This window comes from Oreochromis niloticus, linkage group LG16 (genome assembly GCF_001858045.2).
Source record: "Oreochromis niloticus isolate F11D_XX linkage group LG16, O_niloticus_UMD_NMBU, whole genome shotgun sequence".
In the NCBI taxonomy this organism is placed as follows: domain Eukaryota; kingdom Metazoa; phylum Chordata; class Actinopteri; order Cichliformes; family Cichlidae; genus Oreochromis; species Oreochromis niloticus.
Genome location: NC_031987.2, coordinates 31,334,033 through 31,360,359, shown reverse-complemented (window position 1 = coordinate 31,360,359; position 26,327 = coordinate 31,334,033). Strand labels below are relative to the sequence as shown.

At 42.4% G+C, this 26,327-nt stretch overlaps 1 protein-coding gene across 1 annotated transcript; it reads right to left on the bottom strand.

The window, feature by feature from the left end:
• Nucleotides 1–301: 301 nt before the first annotated feature.
• ccdc80 (coiled-coil domain containing 80) lies at nucleotides 302–17,373 on the bottom strand. Its single transcript, XM_005475236.4, has 10 exons — nucleotides 15,811–17,373; nucleotides 15,497–15,694; nucleotides 13,817–14,292; nucleotides 13,119–13,457; nucleotides 11,727–11,883; nucleotides 8,094–8,230; nucleotides 4,988–5,139; nucleotides 3,417–3,520; nucleotides 1,375–1,458; nucleotides 302–1,193 (listed from the first exon to the last, which is right to left on the bottom strand). Exons 1-10 carry the CDS (start codon nucleotides 16,439–16,441, stop codon nucleotides 871–873), a joined length of 2,601 nt encoding a protein of 866 aa, XP_005475293.1. The 5' UTR covers nucleotides 16,442–17,373; the 3' UTR covers nucleotides 302–870.
• Between the last annotated feature and the right edge of the window lie 8,954 nt (nucleotides 17,374–26,327).

Genomic DNA, 26,327 nt, shown 5'->3' with positions numbered 1-26,327 from the left:
AGAGATGCTCCAGCCTCCCCATGCCCTTAATTGGATAAGTGGAAGAAAATGGGTAGGTGGATTCCAGCCCTCCTTACTCACAAAGTGTGTTTGGAAATGTGATTGCATTGAGGGGACAGTAAGTTGAGAAAGTCTGAAACTACTGTAGATATTACAAGTACAGCAAGTTGTTTCAATCATTATATGACCACTAAAATATACTTGGAAATATTTCTCCAGTTTTGCCACTAGGGGGAGGTGTTGCTCAAAAGATTATTGCAGCACATTGGCACTGAAAGTGAGACAAATAATTTAAAGGACCTGGTAGTAAACAAATGTTTATTTTCATATAGCCATATAGAAACAGAGTATAAATAGAAACAATGTATAGCAACAGAAACTTTACAAAAGAGAAATAATGTGGTGCTTTTAATAATATTATTGGTAACTGCACTTCAAATGCAACAGATGTCCAATAAATATGTCCTATTATCTACAACATCAAAGTGTGTGCTGAAAATTTGACTATATAAGTCTGACCCAAAAAAGCCAGTAAGAGATGACAGACGGTGCAATAAAGTTTTAAGTTGAAACAAAAAAACCCAGCAAAAACTAAAGTACGCAATCCATCTCTGAACATTCAGGTTCATCCATAGATTTACTGACTAACCAGATCTGACGCTGCTAAGTATAAAGCAGCATACTATGCTAAATAGGGAATGTTAAAGAACTGGATATGTGAAAGCAGTTTTCTTCCCTTCACTAAGTGCTACAAAATACTCGTCTGTGCCAACTGCCCAGTGGGAGATGGGAAAGACAAAAAGGTTTTGGGCCAAAGGAAGGCAGCACCAAGGACCAGCTGCAGGCCAGTGTGCATCACACACACACCTGTTAGTAACCATACCCCTGGTGATAGCCATCCTGATAACCGTGTTCATATCCATGTTGATGGTAACCATAGCCACCGTATTCGTCTTCAGGGCAGCGCATGCCAAGCGACTGCTGGATGGCCATCTCCTGTCTGCGGAGCTGCATAGAGTCTACCAGGTCATAGATAATGGCCATGGACCACATGGGTGAGGGGTACCAGGACTTAACATTGCCATCCTTCCCCACCAGCAGCATTGAGAAGTATTCTGGGCTGATTTGGAAGTAGTTTCTCATGTCCTTCACGAGGGTAGCTGAGAGCCCTTCACGCTCCACGGTCGCACTCCCTGGATGGACCAGAGGATCAGGTTAGGAACAATGTATTTATAAGCGAATTTCACAATAGATGTAGCACATCAACATTTTTCTCTTCCTCTAAACTTATCACACTGAACTCAGATACCAAAAGTAGAGACCTTAGCTTTCAGAAAACATATCTGTTCACTATTTCGTATTAAAAATTCTTACCATTGATAGGATAGAGCTCCAAGACTCCGCCCATATCTGGCGACTCTATGCCGACCAGCTTCAGAATGGCGATGTGCCTCAGGCCTGTGTCACCATGGCAACAATTTTTGAAAAGACATCAGAATGAGGCAAACAATTTTTAGACAACAGTATGCTGACCAACTGTTCCTTATCAGTCTGCTTATTTAGGCTGATTGTTACTTATTTGTTATTCCAACTGTCCTAAGTACTGGTCTCTAGGTAAAGGGAGGAGAACGTGATGGTGGTCTGGAAAGCCCTGCCAAAAAAGCTGTTTCCTCTGAAGCGAGAAAGCCCACATTAAACACAGGAGAACGCTGGCTTCACTTGGTGAGCGCCAAGTGCTGAATACCAGGATCAAACCTCTCAGGCCTTCAGCCCAGTCAGCAGGACAGGCCTTTGTGTGGGATGAGGGAGCGAGGGGGCAGCCCTGGGTACTAAACCAGCCAAGAGCAACACATGAAGGGAAAAAAGTCCCAGTAGAACCTAAACTGGATCTAGTGATAAAGCAAGAAAAGCTGATTTTTTCAATCATCTGACTTGACTTAAAGAAAAACAGTGTACACTCACACAGATAAATGGTAGCACTTTCCAGGAAGTTATATTTCATGAGAGCTTTATAAGCTAGGACAAATGATAAATCATCTCTTAATGCTTCACAGATCAACAATAAGCTAAAAATATTTTTTATCATTGCAAGGTTGTAAAAATTTGCTTTGGTTTGAATATAACCCCTATTTAATGCCCCTATGTACACACAGTGTATGTGTGTTTGAAGGTGAAACAGGCATGAAACATTCAAAAAGAGAGGGCAGTGAAAGATTGCTTGTCATCTTGCCTTCACTAGCCTTTAAGGTCAGAAACGGATGTAATGTAATTGTAGATTTAATGGCTGATTGTTACAAATAAAACATCTGACTCAAGGTCAAGCTCATACACATGAAAGACCATTTAGTGTTTTTTACAGACTATGTTAACCTGTATGAATGTGCAGAAGCAACAAAAGTCTGAACGGAGCCAGGAAGAAATGTCCGAAATGTTCAACTTGTGCAAACAAAACAAGAGCGTGAGGTTTATCTTGGGCAGAAAATCCTGCTGACAGCAGTTATTTGGTTTCACAGGGAAGGAAAGTTCACCGTGGGCTATTTAAAGTTTACATTTATCTTCCATAAACCTGTCAAACATGTCGGGTTGTTGAGATTTACAAAGTTGAGACAAATGCCTCTTTTTGAGATGTGCGGTAATAACTTTCAAGTTACTGTGGAAAAGTTGACTAACTGGCCGGCTGAAAAGGCTCCTGCCAGGGGAGGAAAAGAGCTAACAGTACAGTTCATTGCCAGTTCCGTCATCTGGGATCCTTCTCCACATCCGCTGGTGCGCACGCATTAACACACACATAGTGCTCACGTGCATAAACACAGGGTGATAATGTCTGGAAAGTTGCAGTAAACAAAAAAACATTGCTTGTAATCCGCTTCTTCATTTGATTAACATATTCATTAATATTCTGACTAACATTTTGGCAAGCAGGGACATGACACAGGCCCTTGTGAAGTGAAGGTCACCTTGGAAAACACATGTCATCAAAGGAAAGTTTCATAAAGAGTTCTGCTCTTTTAGGTATCTCTTCCCAGGAAATGAATCTTTGTAGTTTTGGACTTGCAGGACCAGAAGATTTTTTTGGGTGGCTGTGCCTCTTCCACTAATCGTTCAATTTCTTACAACATTTCTTATAGGGTACAGAGTACAGTGAACAGGTATCACATCGTGATACTTTATGATGAATTAGACCAAGGAGTGTTAATCACACTAACAATCGGTTCATTGAGCCTGCAACTGTGTTTCTTATAGATTTGTTTTTTGGTTGCAGCAGGCAGCAGACTTCAGAGAAAAAAACCTACACCACCTACACAGCACCAAACAGCAGAGAGACTCAATTAGAGCTTGGATGGCGAGCATAGTTGAGCTTTTAGTAACTGAAGTGACCTCTGAAAAGTGAAACTGGTTGACTTCTGGTGACTCACCCAGATTACAGGCTTGGCTGTTGAGGGCGTAGAGCTGCTGCTGATAGGCCCACTCCTCGTCGTTGGGAGCGGAGATGATGAACAGGCGACGTCTCCATCGGAACCTGCAATCACAGAAAATTTGAGCCCGGATTTAAGTGGCACTTTGGTCCCGCAGTGAGAGCTCTATACCAAGACAAGGAGTTTGTGCTTGTGTGCTACATATTCCCCCTATTACTGCCAGAGGGTGACAACCCGGAATTATGGTCAAAAACCTGCCAGATCTCTACACTGTGTTGTGTGTGTGTGTGGGGGGGAATTCAGGTCTCTATGGCAACAAAAGACAGCCTGTCTGCTTTAGATATCTCCAGGAGAAAATGTGACTGAAATGATTCAGCCTTGAGGAATGGCAGGGTTTTTGTTACTTTTGATTTTCATGGAACACACATATGCAGGCTGCTGCAGTCTGCCAAGTGCTGCTCAGAATTATTTAATTGTGGTCCAGCTGACTGCAACAGATATTTGACTGATGTGGACACAGCATACTGGGACCACCCAGTAATTCCAACTACACAGACTATATAGATCCTGGGGGCACAACCTATATATGGCATCAATCTCAATAAAATGTTGTAATAGAAACTGTACTGAATACCTCAATTTGTCATGTAAATCTTGCACCTATGGAATGGTTTGTGCATGTTATTTTTAAGCTACAAGTAAATGCTACATCAGCATGGATGCTCTTAACCAGTGTTAATTTCACTGACCAATTATTTTTGTCATAATTTTTGTCAGTTACCTTTGTTTTCATGATGAAAGGGAGACAATAACTAACTAAAAACTAGTGCACGAGACAAAATAGTACGATGGAATATATTGATACTTTGGTCTAAAAAAAATAAAAAAATGTGAGATCCAATCAGAAATATTTAAGCTGTGTACAAAGGCGGGACGATTTTGGAAGTGACCCAATCAGATGTAATCTCCCTGTGCAGAAATAGTGACAAAATATCGAAACCTGGGAGGAAGAGGAGAGTGGGCATATGGACATATTTCACATTTGATATCAAGGAAAATAAGATGGAAACAAACCTTTACACTTTCAATGATATTTAACAGAATAAAAATAGAAATAGACTGAAACTACAATATTTTAGATGTCTAAATTATGACTAAAACTAAATATTCAAAAGACTATGACTAAAACAATCAAAAATTAAAAATGTAAAACAATCACAGCAGTATTCCTGTACACAAATCCATTCTTGTGTGATCCCCCCCACAGTTTATGATTGCAGCTTATTAACCAAGCTTGCTAGTGTTAGCTAATAACTTTCTCAACCTCAACCTGAATTGTGTCTCCAAAAACACCACGCCATAACGCTAAAATGTAAGGCTTTCAAAACAAGTGGATCAGTGGCTCTGTCCATCTTTTGTGTACAGGCTTTATTAACTGATCTCACTCATGGGTGAATATCAGCAAATCCCTGCTGATAGTTCTTAAGATTTCTTTGTCAGAAAAAAAGGCTTTAATGTTTGTACATCCACAGTGTTTTGGTCATGAGCTATATTTCCACAGAAATCCTCACCTGGAGAGAAAGTTTTCCAAAGATCTGGGCTTGTCTTCCTTCTTACAGACCACTCCATCTCTCTTCTGCTGCTCCATCTCCCGGATTCGGGAGGAGAAGGTGTCGATGTAGTTAAATACAGCCTTCATGGCAATGGGAACCTCATAGGATTGCTGACAAACAAGATTGACAAGAATCAGTCATATTCTCCCAAAGGTCGAGTCTGAGGTGAAAGCACAGAATAAATAAATCAAAATCCCTGTCGACAAAAAACTAAAAGAATAAGTAACACTACAGTACAACGGACATTAAAATAGAAATCCACTGCATGAAAAAATGGTGAAACTTCTTTCAGTAATGTGATTATATGAAGTTATGCATGTTAGTAAATGTGGTGTGGCCTTTACCACATCCGAGCAAATCTTTATAACAACTTCTGGGAAGCAGCAAAACCAAGTATCTCATTTCATCCTAACTGGACACAGCACGAACATCTGAAACGTACACGAAAATGTAACACACTTGTACACCTTCCTCAGGACATGCTGAAGTTGCCATTCTGATTCTTTCACACCTTTCCTTGCACTGCGCTCTCTGTCCTTTTTCTGTCTCATACACACACCCACATCCGTGTACATTCACAGACTCCTCTGTCTCTGCTGCTGACAGCAGAGGATGTGAACACTGGCCTCTTTGATGAATCTGTCCGAAAAACAGGCTGGTGATTTTATCCTGGCACATGCACACAGACTCTCATACACAGATGTTGAGCAAATGTCATGTTGTGTGAATTAAAACAGTGTTTTAGTAAAAGCACCATGTTGGCAGTATGAGGGCAGAGAAAAAAGAGAAAGATTAAATGGAAGTGTAAGCAGATAAGTTGTGAATCAGTGAACACTGGAAGAGGACCAACCGACCAACAGCAGTGCTGTGAATCAAGGCTGTTTAAAAGTATTAGTCAGGACTATGTAAAAGGGCAAGCAGAAAAGTATGATTAAAATCCTCCCTGTTAAAATACCATAGTATATTTAGAGGTCTTTCACAATTCAGTGACTGAATCCCTTAAGGCTGTGTTCCAGGAAGGCAGGACTTTTGAGATAGCTGATCATGCAGTCTTGGTGAATATGCTACATGATAACGGTCTTGTCCAAGAACGCTGTAACTTAGTTTTGAAATTAGTCAACTAGAACATGACGTATCTGCTTTCCTGGGTCTTCTTCTGTGTTTTTTCCTGTTTCCAAAGAAATGCCTTTGGATGTGTGTGTACGTCCGAAGGCACTTTGCATTGGTTACATTGTGCTCTACTTGGTTCTTTCTTATTTTTTGTATGTACATGTGTAACAGCCATAACCGGTACTGCCCTCACTTTCACAATATTTTACAAATATTGAGTCAGAACAGACATTAAAAAGAAGCATTTACCGATGCTGGCTCTGTTACGTGGACTAATCTACAGGGGGAAATCTTTTATGAATGTTTTCCATTTCCCTGCATTGCTTCTCTTCTCCTCATGTCATGTCAGCTATTTACAGTGCAGCTGACTGAGAAGAACTTACACTGCAAACGCTTGTTAAAGGCTCTTTGAGACTGATGGTGGCGCTTGAACCTAAAAGTTAGTGTCAGCCTGCTATTATAAATTACTCACAATGACAACACATCACTATCATACTAACCATCTTGTTAGCATGTACTAATTAGTCCTAAACATAACATGGAGCTGAGGTTTTTGGGGTTTTAGACACAGGTTTTTGACATCATATGTTTAGACTGTTTAGCTTACACGTATGTACCTCTCTGCATGCTTATTGGGCACTGATGGATTACAAATATATATTTACTCATTTATTTTTCAACACCTTGTTTTGTGTTTTCTAAACAGTTTACTAAAAGAAGACCATTTAATTTTGGTATCTCACCATAGCATTTGCAACAGTTAAAACAAAGTTAATTTGGAGTAGAAACCAAGTGTAGACATATCAAGTGAACACTAGATATATCTGTATGCCCATCCACATTATCTTTGCCTATCTCTACAGCTGTTTATCTCTCTGCTTCAAGCTTTACAGGCACATTAATGACAGTTCTCATATTTTGGCTAAAGATTATTCTCTCTCATTATTTTTTCCTCTAGATCAACTCCAGGCCTCGAGGGCCGGTGTCCTGCAGGTTTTAGATCTCACCCTGGGTCAACACACCTGAATCAAATGATTGGTTCATTACCAGGCCTCTCAATAACTTCAAGACATGCTGAGGAGGTTATTTAGCCATTTAAATCAGCTGTGTTGGATCAAGGACAAGGGTACACACATGTATATGGCTCTTTGAGAGGATATTGACAGTAATGCATTCCCAAGTCCCTCCAACAGGACTTGAAATTGGTGTGAAATATAAGAGCTGCCCAAAAAGAGTTAACTTTTTAAGAATTTCATCACAGCATGAAACTGCAGAGGGGTCCAGCATTTAACTGGATCTGACAGAGAGCAAGTCATGTTTTTTCTTCATTGTATTTCTGTATTGTCTGTGGGTTTTTTAGCTGTTTTTTTCTTTCTTTTTCTGAAAAATCACTTCAGTCACTCATTGTTTTAATGAGCAGTTCTCAAAAAAGCTCACCTCCCAACCTGCTTCCTCGACACCATCACATTCAGTGAGTATATGTTTATAACTTTTCACATTTTTAAAACAAAAATCTGAGTGTGTGGGGTTCATTTAGGGGACATCTTTACATTTTAGAGTGAAAAAACAGCTTGAGTTGTATGCTTTCTGAATTCGCACCGCATTAATTTAAGTGTTCAACAAGCTAATTCTGTTATGGGGCTGCCCATCACATACTAGCTACTTCTGGCTGCCCCTTTATTATCAATATAATATGCCTTGATGTGACTGTGGTCTGGCACTATTTAACTAAACCTGAATTAAATTATTCACAAGTCACTACAACAGGTAGACTTGTATGTTTAATTTGGCCTATTTGATGCTCTTCCTGACACAGCTCTCAAGGGATTTGTTTCTCCTCCTGGTACTTAAACAGAGTTCTTTCACTTGTTAGGCAAATGTGCAAACCACAACACCATAGAGCCACAGCCTTCACATAATACTCCTATACTGCTTAGAAAGAGTAAGTCTCTACCTTGACTCTCATGTCAGTGTCTGTGAGGACCATGTAGAACTCCTCGTAGGTCATGCCAAACTCTTTCCTCAGTTCTGTGATCAGATCCTGGTTCACCAGGTCTTCCTGACGAAGGCCCTTCATAGGCTTGTCATTCTCTGGAGAAATAAAGGCACATTAGTACTCCCTTTAAAGTAGGCAGGTAGATATTGAATCCGTCTAATTTCCCCTTTAAAGAAAATCAATTAACTGTTAAAATCAAAGGAACATAACATTTATTATATTTGGAATCTTAGTGAAGTGGTCCAAAAGTCCAAAATGTAAATCTGATATACTGTTCGGAATATCAGATTAGAAAAATCAGGAAAAGATTTGACCCGTTCTTCTTCTTTCTTTCGGTGTTAGACACAGCAAGAGATGCTTCTAAATCCTGGGAACACTTTGGTTTCAGGAAAACTGCACACTATTGGTTAATCTGTCTTCTGTCATGTCTCCCTCCCCTCACCGCCAGTCGGTTGCGGCAGATGGCTGCCTCTCACTGAACCTGAGGGTGGTTGTTGTTGTTGTTGTTGTTGTTGTTGTGGTGTGTGTGTGTTTTTTTTTTTTGTTTTTTTTTTTCTTTTCTTCTTCTCTTCTCACTGTCACCAAGTGATTGCTCATCTGCGCCTTCTGATTGTTGGGTTTTTTTCTGACAATTATTTAAATGGTTAAGGCTTCAAAGGGCTAGAAAAGTACAGGGCAGATACAAAAACGGCTTAAGACATGTTAGTCGTATTTCTTAACGTAAAACGAAGAGCAATTGTTTCCCAGTTAACATGCTTACTCCTCTTGTGGTTTAAATCTATGCTGATTTTTAAAAAACTGCTCCTTTAACAAATTTGTCTGACAAGTTTAAAAATTAGACTCTTGAGTGAAGAGCAGAACTGAAGCATGCAGAATGAATCGGGGACAAACAGCAACTGAGATCTAAAAGGGTTGGATGTCTCAGAAGTCTAATGGAGCTGGTGTTTATGCAGACCAAAGCCTTTAATCATAGCTCCTTCCGTGTGTGTACGTGCACGCGCGTGTGTGTGCGTGACATACAGACCATGGAACAGTGTGTTCTTGGTGGCTGGTTCGCCCACTCTGTGCTGTGTAATGTGTATGAGCAATCGCATCAGGAAACCCCCAGTACATGTAGGTGGCAAAAGACACTGTACACACAGATATGTACAGCAAACACTCTTTAATATGGTCTGTATGCAAAACATACACTTGGCTAACCAGGCTAAAACCCAAAGATGAAGTCACTGTAACCAGAGGAGCAATGCTGAAAGGACCAGCTGTTTTTACATTATCATACACGGTGCGTGTCTCTCATTTCCAAGGACTCTTATGTTGACTTCCATTTACTTTCTTGAGATTCATTTACATACTGTTGTTTACCTTAACCTAAACTTAAATCACGCCTTCATAATTAAAATGAAGACTTACCAACAGAGGTGGGTCACAACAATGTGACTACATTAAAAACATGTCTGGATAAAACCTCATCTGCACATTGAGTGACAGACTTATAAAGCTTAAGAAAGAGCAGTTAACACACATCAACCGCAGCCTCTGGTTTCAGACGGCTATAAAATGTCTCAAAATAGAAGCCAAGCACAAATGCACATTTCACAAAAACGGCAGCAGTTTTGTTGCATTTGAACAAGTAGGTTTTCAAGCACTGTTATAACTGCTCTCTGTGTGCATGTGGGTGTGATGAATTAAATGTCTCCAGCTTACACATCAACTCTGCAGGAGATGATGCACAGGAAAGGTATGCACTCTGGTTTGCTCTCCTGGTACATGTTATACAGACTCCTGTACTTCATAGCTGCTGAACTCATCACATTTTGGATTGGAAGCTGAAGGAATTCCTACCTCTAGCTACAAATACAGTATAATTACTAAAATAAGCAACAGTATTATGGTAAATGAGCCGAATCTAACATCACTGAATTCAGAGGTCAACACTGTTTAATATCACCTGCACAGAGAAGCACAAAACACTGTGGCTTTGGCAGAGTCGGTGTGCATTCTGGATGTCACTGTGGGAGCAGAGATCTCTGCTGAACACATCTAGTTTGACATAATGTGAGGAAGGTAAAACAAGGACAGGACAGCAGACGTGGCAGGAGACACTTTCCCTTGCCACAGTCTCTGTACGGACAGCACTCACACAACATCATTTCCCCTGAAGGTTTAAAAGGAAAAGTAGTATTCTGAGGCGAATCACGTCTGCTGAATTCCTAAAAACATGCAAACTTACATTTATGAGAGAATGCCTGACTCTGTTTATTTCAGTGCTAAGTAGAGAGCAGGCTTGAGTAGTCAAGAAAGTGTTAAAGTCAAACAAAAATGCTTTCCTTTTTGGTGATAACCAAACATTTTTCAATGCTACAACTGTTATCAACAACCCTCCGGTGTAAGAGAGAGTTACACTTTGAAGGAGATTTAGTGGTGAGGTCAGTGAGAACATGTGGCTGGACACTGATTCCCATCATTGTTTTGTTACAATAGTATACTAATACACAAAGTGGGCTGATGTTTCAGAAACGCAGTGCCTAACTCACTAACTTCCTCTAGATAACATTACCTTTGCCTCCCAAAGCCTTCTACTGATCTCAAATACAGGACTAGAAAGACAGATCATATTTCTTACATTCTTTCATATTGCTTCCAGTCAGGGCTGGATCGGGAAACCCTGAATCATCCCTCAGTCATGCTGCTGTGGGCTCAGGCTGATGGGGGACTTTGCAAAACACTCAGCATCGCACTGAACAACACTCTGAGCTTCTCTGCTCACCATTTGTCTTCTCTGCAGCAGGTTTTGCTTGTCCTCGTTCTCCTCACTTGCCCACAACTGTCTTACCCTTAGGTGGTTCTGTCAGAAATCTCTTCTTGTTAAAGAGTTCTTCCTTCCCACTTTCACCAAATGTTTGCTTGCAGGGTATCTGATCATTGGGGTTCTCTCTTGTATTGTAGGGTCTTTAGTATATAAAACAACTTGAGATGGTCGTTGTTGTAAATCGGTGCAATAAAAATAAACCTGGACTAAGTGGTTTGTTGTTCTGTGTTGCTAGTTTACATATTTTTTATTTATTTATTTATTTTTGTGTGTGGTGCACAGTTCCTTCTGTTGTGTTACCGGTTTAATATTGTTTTCCTCATACTACATGTGAGTATTCTGTGTCTTCACAAAGTAGAACAGAAAAGCTGCAGCTCTTAAAATGACAGGAAAAGCATTTAGCTGGATCTTCGATGACTTTGTCATCCTAAGGAAGATTTACTGACAGCGGAAACATGACTTTGTTTTAGAATTACAGCCTTTTGCTGGTTAACTGCAGTGTTTTGCTGTGTGTAAGGGCTGTTTGGGAAATCCATCTTCAGTGCTGGAAACTTCAAAAATGTTTCATTGTTTCAAAATGTTGCAGTTGAGAAATGCTGCACGTCCAGAAAACATCTGCTCCAAATTGAGAGCCACGTGAACTATTCAAAAAAAGGTGCCTGGCTCAGCAACTCAAAGACTTACTACAGTTAATAGCGATTGTGGCATATACCATGTCAAAACAAGAAGCAAAAAAACAAAAACGTATTGAACCGTCACATACTGCATATGGAACTACTTACCTATCTGATAGTGGTCGATTTTCATGGTGGAGTTGGTCAAAGAGCCAAAAATAGTTATGATAGACACTTTCCTGATGGCCATCTCACACACAGACTCCAGGTACTCATCCCTCTGCTGAACATACATACTGTTCTCCTCACTGGGGGATGTAATCAGCTGGAGGAAGGGAGGGAGTGGAAACATGGAGGTTAGAGTATCCTGTGTATGCTATGAACAACACACACACACAAATACAGTGTGCTGCTGAGGTGATGTTTACATTAACCTGCAGGCGGACGATGGGGCATATTTTCCCAGCCTGTTCACAGCACCACTGTGATAAGAATCTATACTGGCTGCAAAACAGAGCTGCACAGTCTGTTAGCTCACAGCTGTGGAGTCAGTCAAATACCTGGATAATGGTTGTGCTACCTACCACTTCACTATAAAGAAGTGACACTGTACAATAATTGGTACAGAGGTGCTTACCCATTTGTTGACTAGTGAAAAATTAATCAACAGTAAATTATTTGTCCAGATGTGAGTTTCAGTACTCTGTCTTGGAAAACAAACTCTTTCCTTATTGGAGCCGCACCAACTGTAGGTCACTTCCTTCTGCTCCACGCTGCCAGCTGCTCAGTGATTGAATTGTGTAATGCTCAACTTCCCAACTTAAAACCTATCAAGTCAATCAAAACTTTAAGTCAAGAAAAAAAAAGCACTAATTCCATGTAAAATGAGTTTGGCAGGCATGTCTGTTGGATCACTGATGGCTGTGTCTTTTAATTTCTCTTATAGCTTCAGTCACTACTGTAGTGCTGATGTGTTTCTTTAAAGAAACTGTTTGAGATTTTAGGGAATTTTGCTTATTTGCTTCCTTGCTGCAAGTTGGATGAAGAGATTGATCCCATTCTCAAGTTTGTTTGGGAAATATGAAGTTACACCTATCAGCCAGTTAGCTTAGCATAAAGCTGGCTGATAGTTGTCTTTGACAGAAAACTCAGTTAATTACTGAGGAGATAATTATATTATTACAGAAAGGAGGCAACATCAATTAATTACTAAGGTAATGCTAAATCAGAAATTAAATCACATATCATGCTTCATCTGTTGGAGCCATTTTTGGCTGGGTGCAGAGAAGTCCATGCCTTCTGCTTATCAGGAAGTGGCTGTGTTTGAAATACAATAGGTTAATAAGCAACTGTTACAGATGCCCATAGTCTGACATTTGTATTCATTTGTATTTTGGCAAGAAATCAAATAAGCACTTTGGCCAAAATGTTAAACCTGTCCTCACACTTAGCGATGGTGCTCTGAGTCCTGACATTTCCCTCTGGCCAAAGCTCGAAACCTGGAGTTTTGCCAGGTGAAAGAGCCTCTTATGAACTGTGAATATTATGTCATGCTCTCACCAGCAGCCGCCTCCTGTTTTCAAAGTAATCCAGAAAGGAGACAAGTGCACCCTTTGGTGGTGCCGTTGGCTTTTTAGTGGGCTTTGGATAGTCCACTTTCTCCCGGTACTTTGACACCTTCTTTCCATTTTTCTTTCCCCCGATCTTTCCCTCCTTCCCTGGCTTTCCTCTTCTCTCGGCTTTCTTGGCACCCTTGTCATTCTTTTTCTTCTTCTTGTCATGCTTATCGGGCTTTCCTTTCCTGGTAGGAGTGATAACAGAGATGGTTTCTGGCTCCTCTGGATTGCTTGCTGTTGGCTTGCTAGGCTCATACTTGTCTTCATACTCATTAGTCAACACCTGCGCACAAAAGCAGACATTATTTTTCATTTTCTTCACTGATTCAAACACCGTGAGAATGATTTGGTCTTGAGCCGGTGTCGTGGTAACCACACAAAAAATGATGGCGAAATGAGTTATGTTGGCTGTTAAACACCTATTTCATTTGAAAAGCTCCAATGAAAAGCAACTGAAGTAATCAGCAAGAAGTGTGCTGCATATGTACTCATGGATATTATTTATAAATTTATGTAATGTATGGTTTTAGCACCAATATATACCCAGGTGCTTTGTATTCTATAAATAACATGAATCTGAAACCTGTTAAAATACAAAGTCAATCCAATAGATCTATCTTTAAAATGAATGTTACAGATTACCTTGTCTCCACCGTTCTTCTTCTTGGTGGGTTTGGTCTTTGGGAGTCTATGTGTGATGGGTAGCTTGCGGCTGTGTGGATCTCTGTTGAGTTTGTCAGTGCGGTTATCTCCAGCTGGGGTGGTTTTTGGTGGGTACCGCTCCCTCTCTCTGTGGTTGTAGTAGTATGGATCAGCGGTAGTTCTTGGCAGTGGGTGCCACAGGGCTGTGGTAGGAGCTCTGGTCGTTTTCTGAGTAGTGGTAGTAGTGGGCCTTTTTGTGGTGGTGGTGGTGTTGGGTTTTCTGGTTGTAGTTATAGCTTTGGTTGTAGTTGTTGTTGCTCTGGTTGTCGTAGTAGTCATAGTGGTGGTCGTGGGCTGGGTTGTTGTTGTTGTTGTAGTGGTTGTGGTTGGTTGTGTAGTTGTTGTTGTGGTGGTGGTTGTAGTAGGTCGGGTTGTTTTGCTATTTGAGTTTAGTTTTATTGTCGGTGTGTCAGGAACTGGCAAGATGGAGACAGAGATCACAGGTAAACGTTTCATTTTGCATACACTCAAATAAAAAAAAGATTATTCACCCTAATAAACATGAAGCAATATTTTGAATAAAACGAAACTGAATACAATTTAAGATTAATTTAAATTCAAATTCAAAACTTTTAATTGAAATAGTAAATTCCTAAGGAAAATATGCTTTGTATAAACTGAATGTATACTATTTAAGTAAATTTAATTTGAGCAGATTCCATTAAATGTAACATATTACATTGTACTTATGTAACAAAGTTTAATAGAAGATTTATGCATTGGTATGCGTCATCAGTGTATGCTGTAAAAAAAAAACAAAAAAACAAAAAAATCCTTGTAAAACTACAGGAATTTTAGTACGGCAATACACTGTACTCAACTTTTTTTTCTGACTACAGCTGCATACTGTAAACAATATTATAAAAAATATGAACAGCAAGATACGACATAATTTTACAGTGTAACACAATATTTTCTTCTTTGGTTTAAATCCTGGATTTAACAGTGTTGTGAGAGTTTTTCAGTTATTTGGTGTTTAGAATTTGTTCGTTGTTTGTGCATGAGGTGGTTTTAAGAGACTGCGTGACTAAGAGTAGGGTTAAGGTTCAGCTGGCAATGCATTATAATGGCACAGAATCTTTTAGGAAGTAATCTGAGATAGTAATAAACTACTGACAGTGTTGCTTAGTAAAAGCTATATTCTACATAGCACAGTACCATAAAGGTTTTTACAGTGAGGAAGTTGTTGTAGTTTATAGAAGGGCACTGTGAACACTGTAACAGCTGACAAATCTAGATGCCAGCCCTCTGAAAACACTGAGTGCCATTATTCGCATTATTCAAACTGGTCTAGATTACTTACATGAAGACTGGGCAAGTGAAAACCAACCTGAGGAAAGGTTCAGTGTTGACTTTGGCTCATGGCTGCCCTACCTGGTGTTACCAGGTAGTTTATCCAGGCTGGGGACTGACACTAAGATTATACAAGTCTGTTTGCAGCTTCTCCCAGTCTCAAACCAAAGATCTTTTGTTTATAAGGCACATGTGGTAATCACTGCACCATGGCTATATATTAGAAAGGTTCAATGTTAATTAATAAGTTTTAAAACTAAAAAGTGTGACTTTCCCTGCTGTGAAAACAAACATGGTGAAAAAAATGTTTATCATGATCATTCTCACCTGCAAGTGTGCCTTCTTCCACTTGTCCCTCCACACCTGCTCCTTTACACTTCTGGATGAAGCCTTTCTGGCGAAGCTTCTCGAGCTTCCTCATGGGTGAACGGTCAATGACCTCATACATGGCCTCCAGCCTCACAGGGTAGGGGTATCTCTCTTCCACCTGCAGGGTTTTCTTCAGAAGCACCATTCCAAACTTGCCTGCAGATCAATACATTAATAGATTAAGCATATGATATGGTTAATATCAGCACCTGCAATGATGTTTTGACCCATGCACAAGCTGCGACAGAGGCTTGTGCCGTCTCCTTTCTTACCTTTCTCTAGTTTTAGGAAGCTCATTAGTCTGGGGATGAGTGCAGTATCTAGTGGCTCCTCCATCACTTTCCCCTCTGTTGTTATTCTCCGGACCTTGCCTCCCATCTCTCCTTCCTGATGAAACATGACTATCTGGTGGACGTGTCTTTCTGCCAGCTCGCAGTAGACATCTGGCTTCAGAAGTGACATCATCAGTCGGTAGTAGCCGTCTGAGTCATGGGGCGCCGAGATAACGAGGACTCGATTTTTTCCTGCAAAGCTGGCCAGCAGATTTGGTGACCCGGCGCTGCTGGGCATGCGGGTAACTCTGGCTCTGGCTCCTGGAGTACCTTCATCTGTCAGTTGACGGGATAAGCCAATCTGTCCATTCGTCCCTATCCTTCGCAACCGGCCTCCTGCTCTCTTGGCCCCCTCCAGGTTCCCCGACCTGGCGGTAAGCGGAATCGCCTCGTCGGCCTGCACATTTTGTGCGTTTTTGTTGCTATGCACCGAGATTGCCGAAGCATATCCAGGGCGCAAACGTCCCTGTAAGCGTCGGCGCAGTTGCACCCGCTTGAGGTGAGTCTGTTTGTCGGCTTGGGTCCAGGTAAGCAGATATATCAAAGCTAAACTGAGAACAAAACCCCTCATTGTTGTGTGAAATTAAAGTAGGCTAAACACTCACTATCGTAAATGCAAAGATCCAGTGGTGGATCCTTGAACCTGTGTGCCTCTAGCGCATCTGAGGGTGACAATCAATTAATTCCAGATGAAAACGTGCAGCGCGCGCGGCATCGGCACATAATCTGCCAGTGACCACTTTCAGAGCATGACTTCTACTGAGGAAATCCACGTTGCTGTCTGCCTTTAATCTGGCAAACAATACGAATACGAGAAGAGTTCAGAGCACAGATCTACAACTTCATCTCAGTAGCACTTTCCTTTCCAACTCACAGAACAGAAGATCAGGAGCGTCGATCATCGCAGTTATAACCTGCAAACATCCACAAGTGGCACAGAAAAAAATCTCTCACCGCGGAAAACACTCAATAAAGTCCTAGAGTGAAAAGTTAAGGACCACGTCACATCTCCAAAATGCAAAATTTGTTTACGCCCTAATTACTTCTTAACTAGTCAAATTATTCTTCGGGCTCTGTTTATTTCCCACAACAATAAGTCTTCTGGTTTCAAAAATAGTGAAGATCCCTCAAAATGCAAGACAGTCTGAGCTGGAAACCTGCGCTTAGACTGTGCAGACGAAAAGCGAATCTGCCTCTTCTCAGGTCTCCCCTTTAGCAAAACGGAGCTCTAGAGGTTTTCCCAGAAACGTCCACACAGACCTCAGCCTCCGGACTCTTGGCGACGCAATGTCAGGACCTGCCCCGGGACGTTCGGTTGCCAGTTCACTCTGCAACACCCCTTTCACTAGAAAGTTCTTTACAGGAAACTGGTCAGACTGAGGTGGGTTGCACTGAAACACATTAAGTAGCTGAGGAAGATTTAAGAAAGAAAAAAGTAAAGAAAAAAGTTTGCCCCCCTGCTGGCCAGATCTCCGAGAAGAGAAATTCCCATAATCTGACAGTGTCAAGTTCCCCCTTTAAAGGCGAAAGAGGAACGCCCCCAAATTCGATTTCTTTCTACCAGCATGTTCCACCTCCTCATTTTCATTCGATTTAAATTCACAGCATGACCGTCTCTTTCATCTTATTCTAAATGTTTCTGCGGAAAAAGGAGGAAAAAAAAACGTCAAAAGATTAATATAGCAACGTGTTTATTTCCAAAATAACGGAACTGCAATGACCGCCCTTACTCTTTTATGTTTCTTGAACCCAAATCAGTGTTTCTCCATTTCCTCTATGAAAGTTTCCTAGGTTGGCTTGTAATTAAGGCCTAAGTAAAGAAAAGAAAGCCACCAAGTCTAAGCCACATCCACTCTCACCCCAAAGGCAAAATACTACCTCAGCATATAGCTGCTTTTTATATATATACAAAAAGGAATAGCTGCCACATTTCTATACACACAGAAAATATATTATGTCATGCAACAACCATCTTCATCTTTCTTCGAGTGATGTTAGTTTAAGATGCAGCATTAGATTGAAACTTACTTTATAGAGGAAAAAAAACAAATACAAAGAAAAACGATATCAGCACTTGACTGCATGCTTGTTTGTGACTGAAAATCTCTCAAGCCAGCAAGAAGATGACTGCTTTTTATTTACATCAGTGACATGTCTCCTCAGACAAGCACAGTACCACGGAATGGACTCATGTTTTGTATAATAAAAACAGCACAAGGGCTTAAAGAATGTCAGGAGATAAGAACTGCTGCAGGACAGAGATCTGATCACTCGTGATTTCTGCTTATTAGTAAAGAAGAGATTGTGCTCCTGGTTTTAATGGGTTGTCTGTTGTGTTATTACACTGCAGTTGGCTTTACTTATGGGAAACAGAGATTTCACTTTTGGTCCTTTTGGTCCACAATTACAGCAACATGGCATTATTGATGTTTCATAGATGACTTTGCCACTTGTTATCACACTTTTCTTGATCCTGCAAATGCTAAAAATATTGATTACACATACACACAATCAAATCAACAAAAGACTTCGTGAGCTTATTCCACTTTACTATTCCTCTCACACATGTGATATAAAAATAAAAGCAACTTATGAAGGGAAAGAAATGCAAACTTACTGCAGCTTACTGCAAATAAACTCTAAAACAACAGTTGTTATTAAAATATGAACCCTGTATGGCATTTCAAAACTTGCAAAAGCTCTCTTTATGATCTTTATACAATTCTTTGTATGTGCCACTGCAAATGTATTGGATTAGTGTTATTTTTATGAAAGGATTCCTAGGGTAATTTTATGATATTTAGTGAGTTAGGTTGGTAGAATAATGTTTTTAGGGAATTGTATCTTATATATTTGTAATTTGGCCCCCTACCCATAAACCTTATGAATAAAGATACTTTCTAAGCACAGCACAACTGAAAAGATCATCATAACACTGGTAATTTCAGGATTTGTGGTTCAGTATAGATGTATCCTATGAGTATTTGTGCTTACCATTACAGAAGTCTTATCTCTTATAAACAAATAAAAACATTATGTATGGAGATTGTTTGCATTTACAATGGACAGAATTAAACAGAGCACTGATTACTGCATTCAGTGCACAAACTCCACAGACTTCTCCATGATTTGCTCTGTAATTACACTCAGTATCCAAAATCACCAAAGTCCTCTGGCCGCTCCACTCTGAATGAGCCAAGGTGAAACTCATTCCCAGGACTGCCAGCCTCAAACCATGTATTTTATTTCCATCCTGATGGTTCTGTACGACAGATCTTTAATACATTCAGAGAACCAGAATAAGCAGCAGTGGATGGCCATATGGAAGGATGCCAACATCGAGCAGGAGGGATTCAGATGCATAAGTCACAGTAGAGGAATCACATTTGGATCTGATACTGAACCAAACATTTATCATCCAGACAATCTGATAAATTATCTGATATTTACAGCATGGTTTAGTTAACACCAGAGCTGTGTTTCTTATACCAGACATCCTTTTTAAAAGTTCTTTAATGCTGTAACAAAAAAATATCCAAAATTGTTGGTGTTTGGCTTAATAGAAACTGAAAATACAACATTTCATTTTTTTGAAAAGATATGGAGAAAGCCGGTTCTTGGTGACAAGTTGATGTCATTTTTTTGTTTCAATAGTGTGTGCACCAGTCTCCTTTCCTCAATTTTGAGCTGTGTTTAAAATATTGTAATTGTGATTGTAATTATATGGCAGTGCTTTAATAAAAGGCATTCTCCAGTAGGACTTCATACATACACTGAAGAAAAAATGTAATTGATTAAACGACCAAGTTCAATTAATTTCAGGGTTATGAAGGGACATTTTGATGTTGTGATATGTTGAGAAACAAATTGTATGAATATCCTTGATGAAATACTGCTTTCTATTGTATGTTTTCAAATTTTTTAAATAAAAATAAATAAATAAATAAAAGAAATCCAGACAAGGACAATGCTGAAAGTTATGCAGAAACAGGAAATAACTTGTGCTTGTGGAGGTAAACACAGATGACACGAGAGCTCTCGATTAACACTCCTTGTTTATTACTCGTTTATTACTCATCACCACAGAACTGAACACTTTTCCCTCCAAAACATAACAACAACACTTCCTGAGAACTGGGTGTGAGTGGAGCCCTCCAGTGGTCCACCACACATGCCCCCCCGAACACCCAGTAGGGTCATCCCTAGTGCAGAACCCTTGCTTTAATCAAACGTCCAGAACGGCTGAACCGGGGAGGTGGAGAGCTGGCTGAGGGGAAACGAGCCTGAGGACCAGGCTGGCATGGGCGGCCAGGAGAAGCTGAAGATAGCTCGGGCCCTGCCAGGTGGGGGGTGCTCCCAGAGGAAGAAGCAGGATTGTCCAGTCCAGTGGAAGGCGGGCGGCCACGGCGGGGGCCTGAGCCGGCACCAACTGATCATCCTGCAGCACATGTGCTGGTTTAAGTCTGTCAATAGAAACAGTCTCCTGACGACCCCCAAAGTCCAAAAGGAAATGCTTCCGGCCCGGTTGAATAACCCTAAAGGGGCCGTCATACAGTGGACGCAGCGGAGGCCTATGAGCGTCATGCCTGACAAAAACAAACTGCGAAGAGTCCAACGACCTCGGAACAAAGGTGTCGGGCAGACAATGGTGCACTGGGCCAGGAAGAGAAAACAAGTCTCTCGGGGGACGGAGAGACAGCACAGAGGGAGCGAAGCACGGGGGTGGGCTCTCGGGCAAGAATTCCCGGGGACCCGGAGGGGCTGACCGAGGACAAGTTCAGCCGGGGAAACCCCGAGGTCTTCTTTAACCGCGCAGCGCAACCCCAGTAAAACCCATGGAAGGCGGTCAACCCAGTTGCCATCTCTGAGAGAAGCACGGAACGCGGCCTTAAGCGACCGGTGGAAACCGTCAGCCATGGCAGACCAAAGCTCGGAAACGAACTGGGGGCCCCTGCCTGAGGTGATGTCGGCGGGGGGACCGAAACGCGAAACCCACGTTGACAAAAATGCCCTGGCCACTGCTGCTGCTGTAGTGGACGCCAGAGGCACTGCCTCAGGCCAACGGGTTGTGCGGTCCACCACAGTCAAAAGGTGCGTGAAACCTTGTGACTGCGGCAGGGGACCAACCAGATCCACATGTACATGATCAAAACGCCTCCCTGGAACGCGGAAGGATTCGAGGGGCGCCTGTGTGTGCCTATGGATCTTAGCGCGTTGGCATGGGATGCACGCTGCTGCCCAGTCTTTCATCGATTTACGAAGGCCTGGCCAAACGAACCTAGAGCTGACCAGCTTGACCAAGGCCCGGACGCCCGGATGAGAGAGGGCGTGTACGGAGTCGAAAACGCGACGACGCCACGAAAGTGGAACTACAGGGCGTGGTCGGCCGGTGGAAACGTCACAAAGCAGGCTAGGCCCGCCATTCCACACGGGTCTGTCCTCCAGTACAAGGCCCGTTTGCTCAGACCGAAGGGCAAGGACGTCCGGGTCCGCCCGTTGGTCAGCGGCCATAGCTTCAAAGTCTATGCCAACATAAACGGGAGAAACCAGCGCGCGGGATAGACAGTCAGCCACGCAGTTGGACTTACCAGCCACGTGCTGAATGTCAGTTGTGAACTCGGAAATGGCTGCCAGCTGGCGCTGCTGGCGCCCGCTCCACGGGTCAGAGACCTTGGACATCGCGAATGTCAAGGGTTTATGATCGACGTACGCGGTGAAACTCCGACCCTCGAGAAAAAAACGAAAATGCCGGGTTGCGAGGTGCAGGGCCAGCAACTCCCTGTCAAAAACGCTATATTTGCGCTCATTGTCCCTAAGCGTGCGACTGAAAAAGGCAAGCGGTTGCCAGACACCGGAGACCCACTGCTCCAACACTGCGCCCACCGCCAAGTCCGACACGTCGGTGGTCAACGCGATCTCCGCCGACGTAAACGGGTGGGCCAGCAGGGCGGCATGGGCCAGCAGGGCGGCGTTTGCCAGCGCGGCCTTGGCCTCAGAAAATGCCTGGATGCGTTCAGGGAGCCAATCAATCGGGTCCTTAGCAGTTTTACCCTTCAAGGCAGCATAGAGAGGCTGCAGCAGGTGCGCAGCTCTGGGGCGAAAGCGGTTGTAGAAATTGGCCATCCCCAAGAACTCCTGCAGTGCTTTAACGGACGCGGGATGCGAAAAAGCCGAAACGGCCCGGACCTTGTCCGGCAACGGAACCACACCGTCAGCGGAAATGCGGTGGCCCAAGAAATCCAGAACCGGCAAGCCGAACTGGCACTTGGAGGGGTTGACGATCAGGCCGTGTGCTGCCAAGCGCTGGAAAACCTGACGCAAATGTGACGCGTGCTGACTCTCAGAACAGCTGGCCACCAATATATCGTCAAGGTACACAAAGACGAAAGGCAGCCTGCGCAAGACAGAGTCCATCAACCGCTGAAAAGTCTGGGCGGCACCTTTCAGGCCGAACGGCATGCGCAAAAATTCAAACAGGCCGAAAGGGGTAATAACGGCAGTTTTTGGGATGTCTTCGGCGCGCACGGGAACCTGGTGATACCCCCGCACCAAGTCAATTTTAGAAAAAATCGAGGTGCCGGCGAGGTGGGCGGAAAAATCCTGTATGTGGGGAATGGGGTAACGGTCATTCTCCGTGACATTATTCAAATGGGGAAAATCCCCACACGGCCGCCACTGACCGTCAGACTTGGGCACCATGTGTAGCGGAGAGGCCCAGGCACTATTCGAGCGCTGCACAATGCCGAGGCGCTCAATAGCGGCAAACTCTTCCCGAGCGACGGAGAGTTTCACGGGGTCGAGGCGGCGCGCGCGTGCGAACACCGGGGGACCGACCGTCGGAATATATTGTTCAACCCCGTGCTTCGTTGCCGTGTTTGAGAAATTAGGAACAGTCAGTGAAGGGAACTCAGAGAGCAAACGCTGAAAAACATTCCCAGAAGTCACCAAATTAGTCTGATTCAGGGGCTCGATGGCGCGAGTGAAACAGGGTACTGAAGAAAAAGACTGGGCGTCGATTAAGCGTCTGTTAGCGACATCGACCAGCAGTCCGTGGGCACAAAGAAAATCAGCGCCCAAAATAGGTACAGAGCTAGCGGCAACAACAAAGGTCCATTGGAAATCCCGACCATGAAAACAAACAGTCACGAACCTTTCCCCGAACGTTGCGATGGGAGAGCCATTAGCCGCAATGAGCTGCGGTCCGCAGCCCACTGCTAAACTGTCGGCGCCAGACGGGGGAAGGAGGCTCTTCTGGGAGCCGGAGTCGACCAGGAAATGTCTCCCGGACCGCGAGTCTTCTTTGAAGAGCAGTTTTTCTTTGTCGCTAGCGGTCACGGCCGCTACAGCGCGCTGTCGGGGCCCATGTCCCAGGGTCGGAAAAGCACAAGGCAGCAAGCAGCGGCGCACTCTGGGGCCAAAACGCTGATGGTAGAAACAGAGGTCCCGTCCGCGGTGTCGCTGTGCCGCGACCTTTGCCGCCAGCGAAGGAGCGGACACGTCGGACAACAACCTTGACATCATCAGAGATTCAATTCAATTCAATTCAATTTATATAGTGATAATTCATATATTGTATATTAAAGACTCCAACAGACAGACAACCCCTATGAGCAAGCACTTAGTGACAGCGGGAAGGAAAAAATCCCTTTTAACAGGAAGGAAGAAAGGAAGGAATGACAGGGGAGGGCAGCCATCTGCCATGACTGGTTGGTGGTGAGGGAAAAGAGAAACACCAAGGTCAGAAGAAGCACACCACTGCCATCTTTCTGACCTCTGAATGTTCTTAATTAGTTTGTTAATTGATTAGCTATTAGTTTAGTAGTTTATTATTGTTGTTTTTTTTTAGAGATCATCTGCAGAGTCATTTCAGATATGCCAGCAGCTGAACAGTGATTCAGTAAATCATAGGTTATTAGCAGGTTTTTTTTTTTTCATCCAAATTACCCACATCTCATTTTCAACTGCCCACACATACATAAGAGGCTAGATCCGGCCCTGGCTGAAAAAGAAATTACAATGATAATAAGTGTGGGAGACAGGATCAAAAAGAGCAACAAAATAGTAATTCCACAGAGAAGCAACGTCACACCAAAATCTTTTGAGGTACTTCATGTTCCATGTTTATACAGTATAGTATTGAATTTTATAAGACAGTATCTATTTGAATGACAATCAAACAATCAGGAAACTGTGTTTAAGAAAGAACATTTTGGCTCCCCTGCACCGCCTTCTCCTGCTAAAATTAACCTCTTCCCACAGTCTGCCATTCCACCCAAAGATTACAGCCATCTGTGTCTCACATGTTCTGTTCAAAGGCTTGAGGAGTATAACATGTCTGAAACATCACTGGCATCCTGAACTCTTCCTGAGATTTAGAGTTCTAAGGGGTCCTGATAGTTCTCACGTGTCCTATAAAGTGGCCTGTGGTGTGCGGGTGAACGGTGGCCTGCTGCATCTGTAATTTTAAAATGCTCAGGGAAAGGTGGATTTGGTTGCTTCATAGTGTTCAATTCCTCTCTATTCTAAACAGGGGAGGCTGAAACAATTAGAGAGACATATTTTAAAATAGGGACAAGATGTCAGCCATCTGTTTACCAGAAACCTGCACATATCTTGAACATCATCTCCGCAGACCAAGCATGGAAATAAACAGTACTGTTTATTTCATCCAGCAGAGCTACACCCATAAAGAATAATGACCTTTGACCTTGCTCACTGGCATTTGGTATACTTTTCTTTTTTGACCCCACTGGTGGGTTAATGAGAAGGAAACCTGTTGTACACATTTATATGACACATGATTAGAGACAGAAAAATCAAGCAGCATCTTCACAGGAGGAATTATTTATTGAAGCAAAGTAAAAACAGAAAAAAGTTAAGAAAATAAAATATTCTTTATTTTCTCTCCCAGCATGCTTTAGAGGCAAATCCTTGACCGACTCCACCCACAAAGTTTCCAGGTCAGAGGAAGAGAGGAACCGTAAAAGAAATGAGAAGCTAGTGTTTACATGTGACTAAAATAACCTAATGTTTCTCATATATTATCATTTAGTGAAGCAGAGCACAAGTGAAGGAAAAACTATGTGAGATAGGACAGTGAATGTAAGAGTGAATGGTTCCTTATCTCATTGTCTTAGCCCTGTGACAGTCACGTGGCTTGTCCAAAGTGTACCGTGCTTCTCACCTTAAGGGAGCTGGGATAGGCTTCCCCTGTGACCCAGATAAGAATAAATGGATAGATGGATGTAGCTGAAGCTGATTATCTGACCTGAAGTCCAGAGAGTGATCTGCGTATACCTTAAATCCATCTCAGACTCTGCATCATAGCACAGGCATCCTCACCATTCCGAAAAGCCCTTATATTACCACATATCCACTGACTCATGTGAATAGATTCTTCAGTCAAGTTTGCTCAGCTAAGCTGCCTCTAAGTGTTTTAACCTGCTAAGGCACATGGCTGTATTTCTAAATATACATATGGATGGTTATGTTCAAAAAGCAAGCTTGGGCTGATGACCTCCTGGCCATGACTCAGTTTCCCTCAGTGCCCCAGTATGAGGCTAAGACCATTCATCATGTCAATAGGGTGCCTTTCATAGGGTGAAAAATCAAAGGCCCCGCGGTGGAGGAGGACAGACTATGAGTCAATTCCCGCTTGGTGCTGCCCAGGCCAGGGCTTTCCAGCTAATGACCCTAACATGTGGGCTTTTCAAAACAAACTTGTTTTAAGTTCTCTGCACGGCATAGCAGACATATTGTAAAAATTTATTTAAAGGTAAATCTGAGACTTAAATGTCAGTGGGGGAGATTTATCTTCATGGATAAGAGCTGTAAACTTGAAACCCAGTCAAGATACAAAAATAAGGACTTGAGACAAGAAATAAATAAATCTTGAAATGTCAGATTTTGATTTGCACAGAGCCACAGATTTTGAATATTTTGTTGATTTTTGCTTCTTTTCTTGGATGAGTGGACAGATGTACACCAGGACTTAATGCTATAACTGTGTAGTTACTAACAAGTGTCAGTATACAGATAAAATAAACCCAAAGTGACTTCACAAATAATGAAAACTACTCTGGAACTTGAGGCATTAAGTTGCTGTTGCTGTATTTTCTTGTTGTTCTATTAAAAATTCTTTAGATTGTACAGTCTGAGAAACATTATGGAGAAACATCACCAAAACAAATACAAATCATAAATTGAAATAAATCGCTGGCTCTGGCTCAGGAGATGGAGCGGGTCATCTGCCCTGTTGTCTTCACTGAAGTGTGGCTGTTGGAGAAAAAGCTCTTAGGCACTGAAAAAGTGTTTGTATGAATGTGTGTGTGAATGAGGCATACTGTAAAGAGTGCAGAAGTGGAAAGGAAAAGTGCTATATAAGAGCCAGTCTGTTTACTATTCTGTAAAGCAGCTGAAACTAAACTGATTTTCAAACAGAAGTTTCAACCGACAAA

Excerpts from the sequence above, each read along its gene's own strand:
- ccdc80 (XM_005475236.4), bottom strand. The coding sequence starts at position 16,441 with ATGAGGGGTTTTGTTCTCAGTTTAGCTTTGATATATCTGCTTACCTGG. Across the intron at positions 13,458-13,816 it reads AGAAGAACGGTGGAGACAAG|GTGTTGACTAATGAGTATGA; the intron begins GTAATCTGTAAC and ends TTTTGTGCGCAG. Across the intron at positions 1,194-1,374 it reads GGAGCTCTATCCTATCAATG|GGAGTGCGACCGTGGAGCGT; the intron begins GTAAGAATTTTT and ends TGGTCCATCCAG.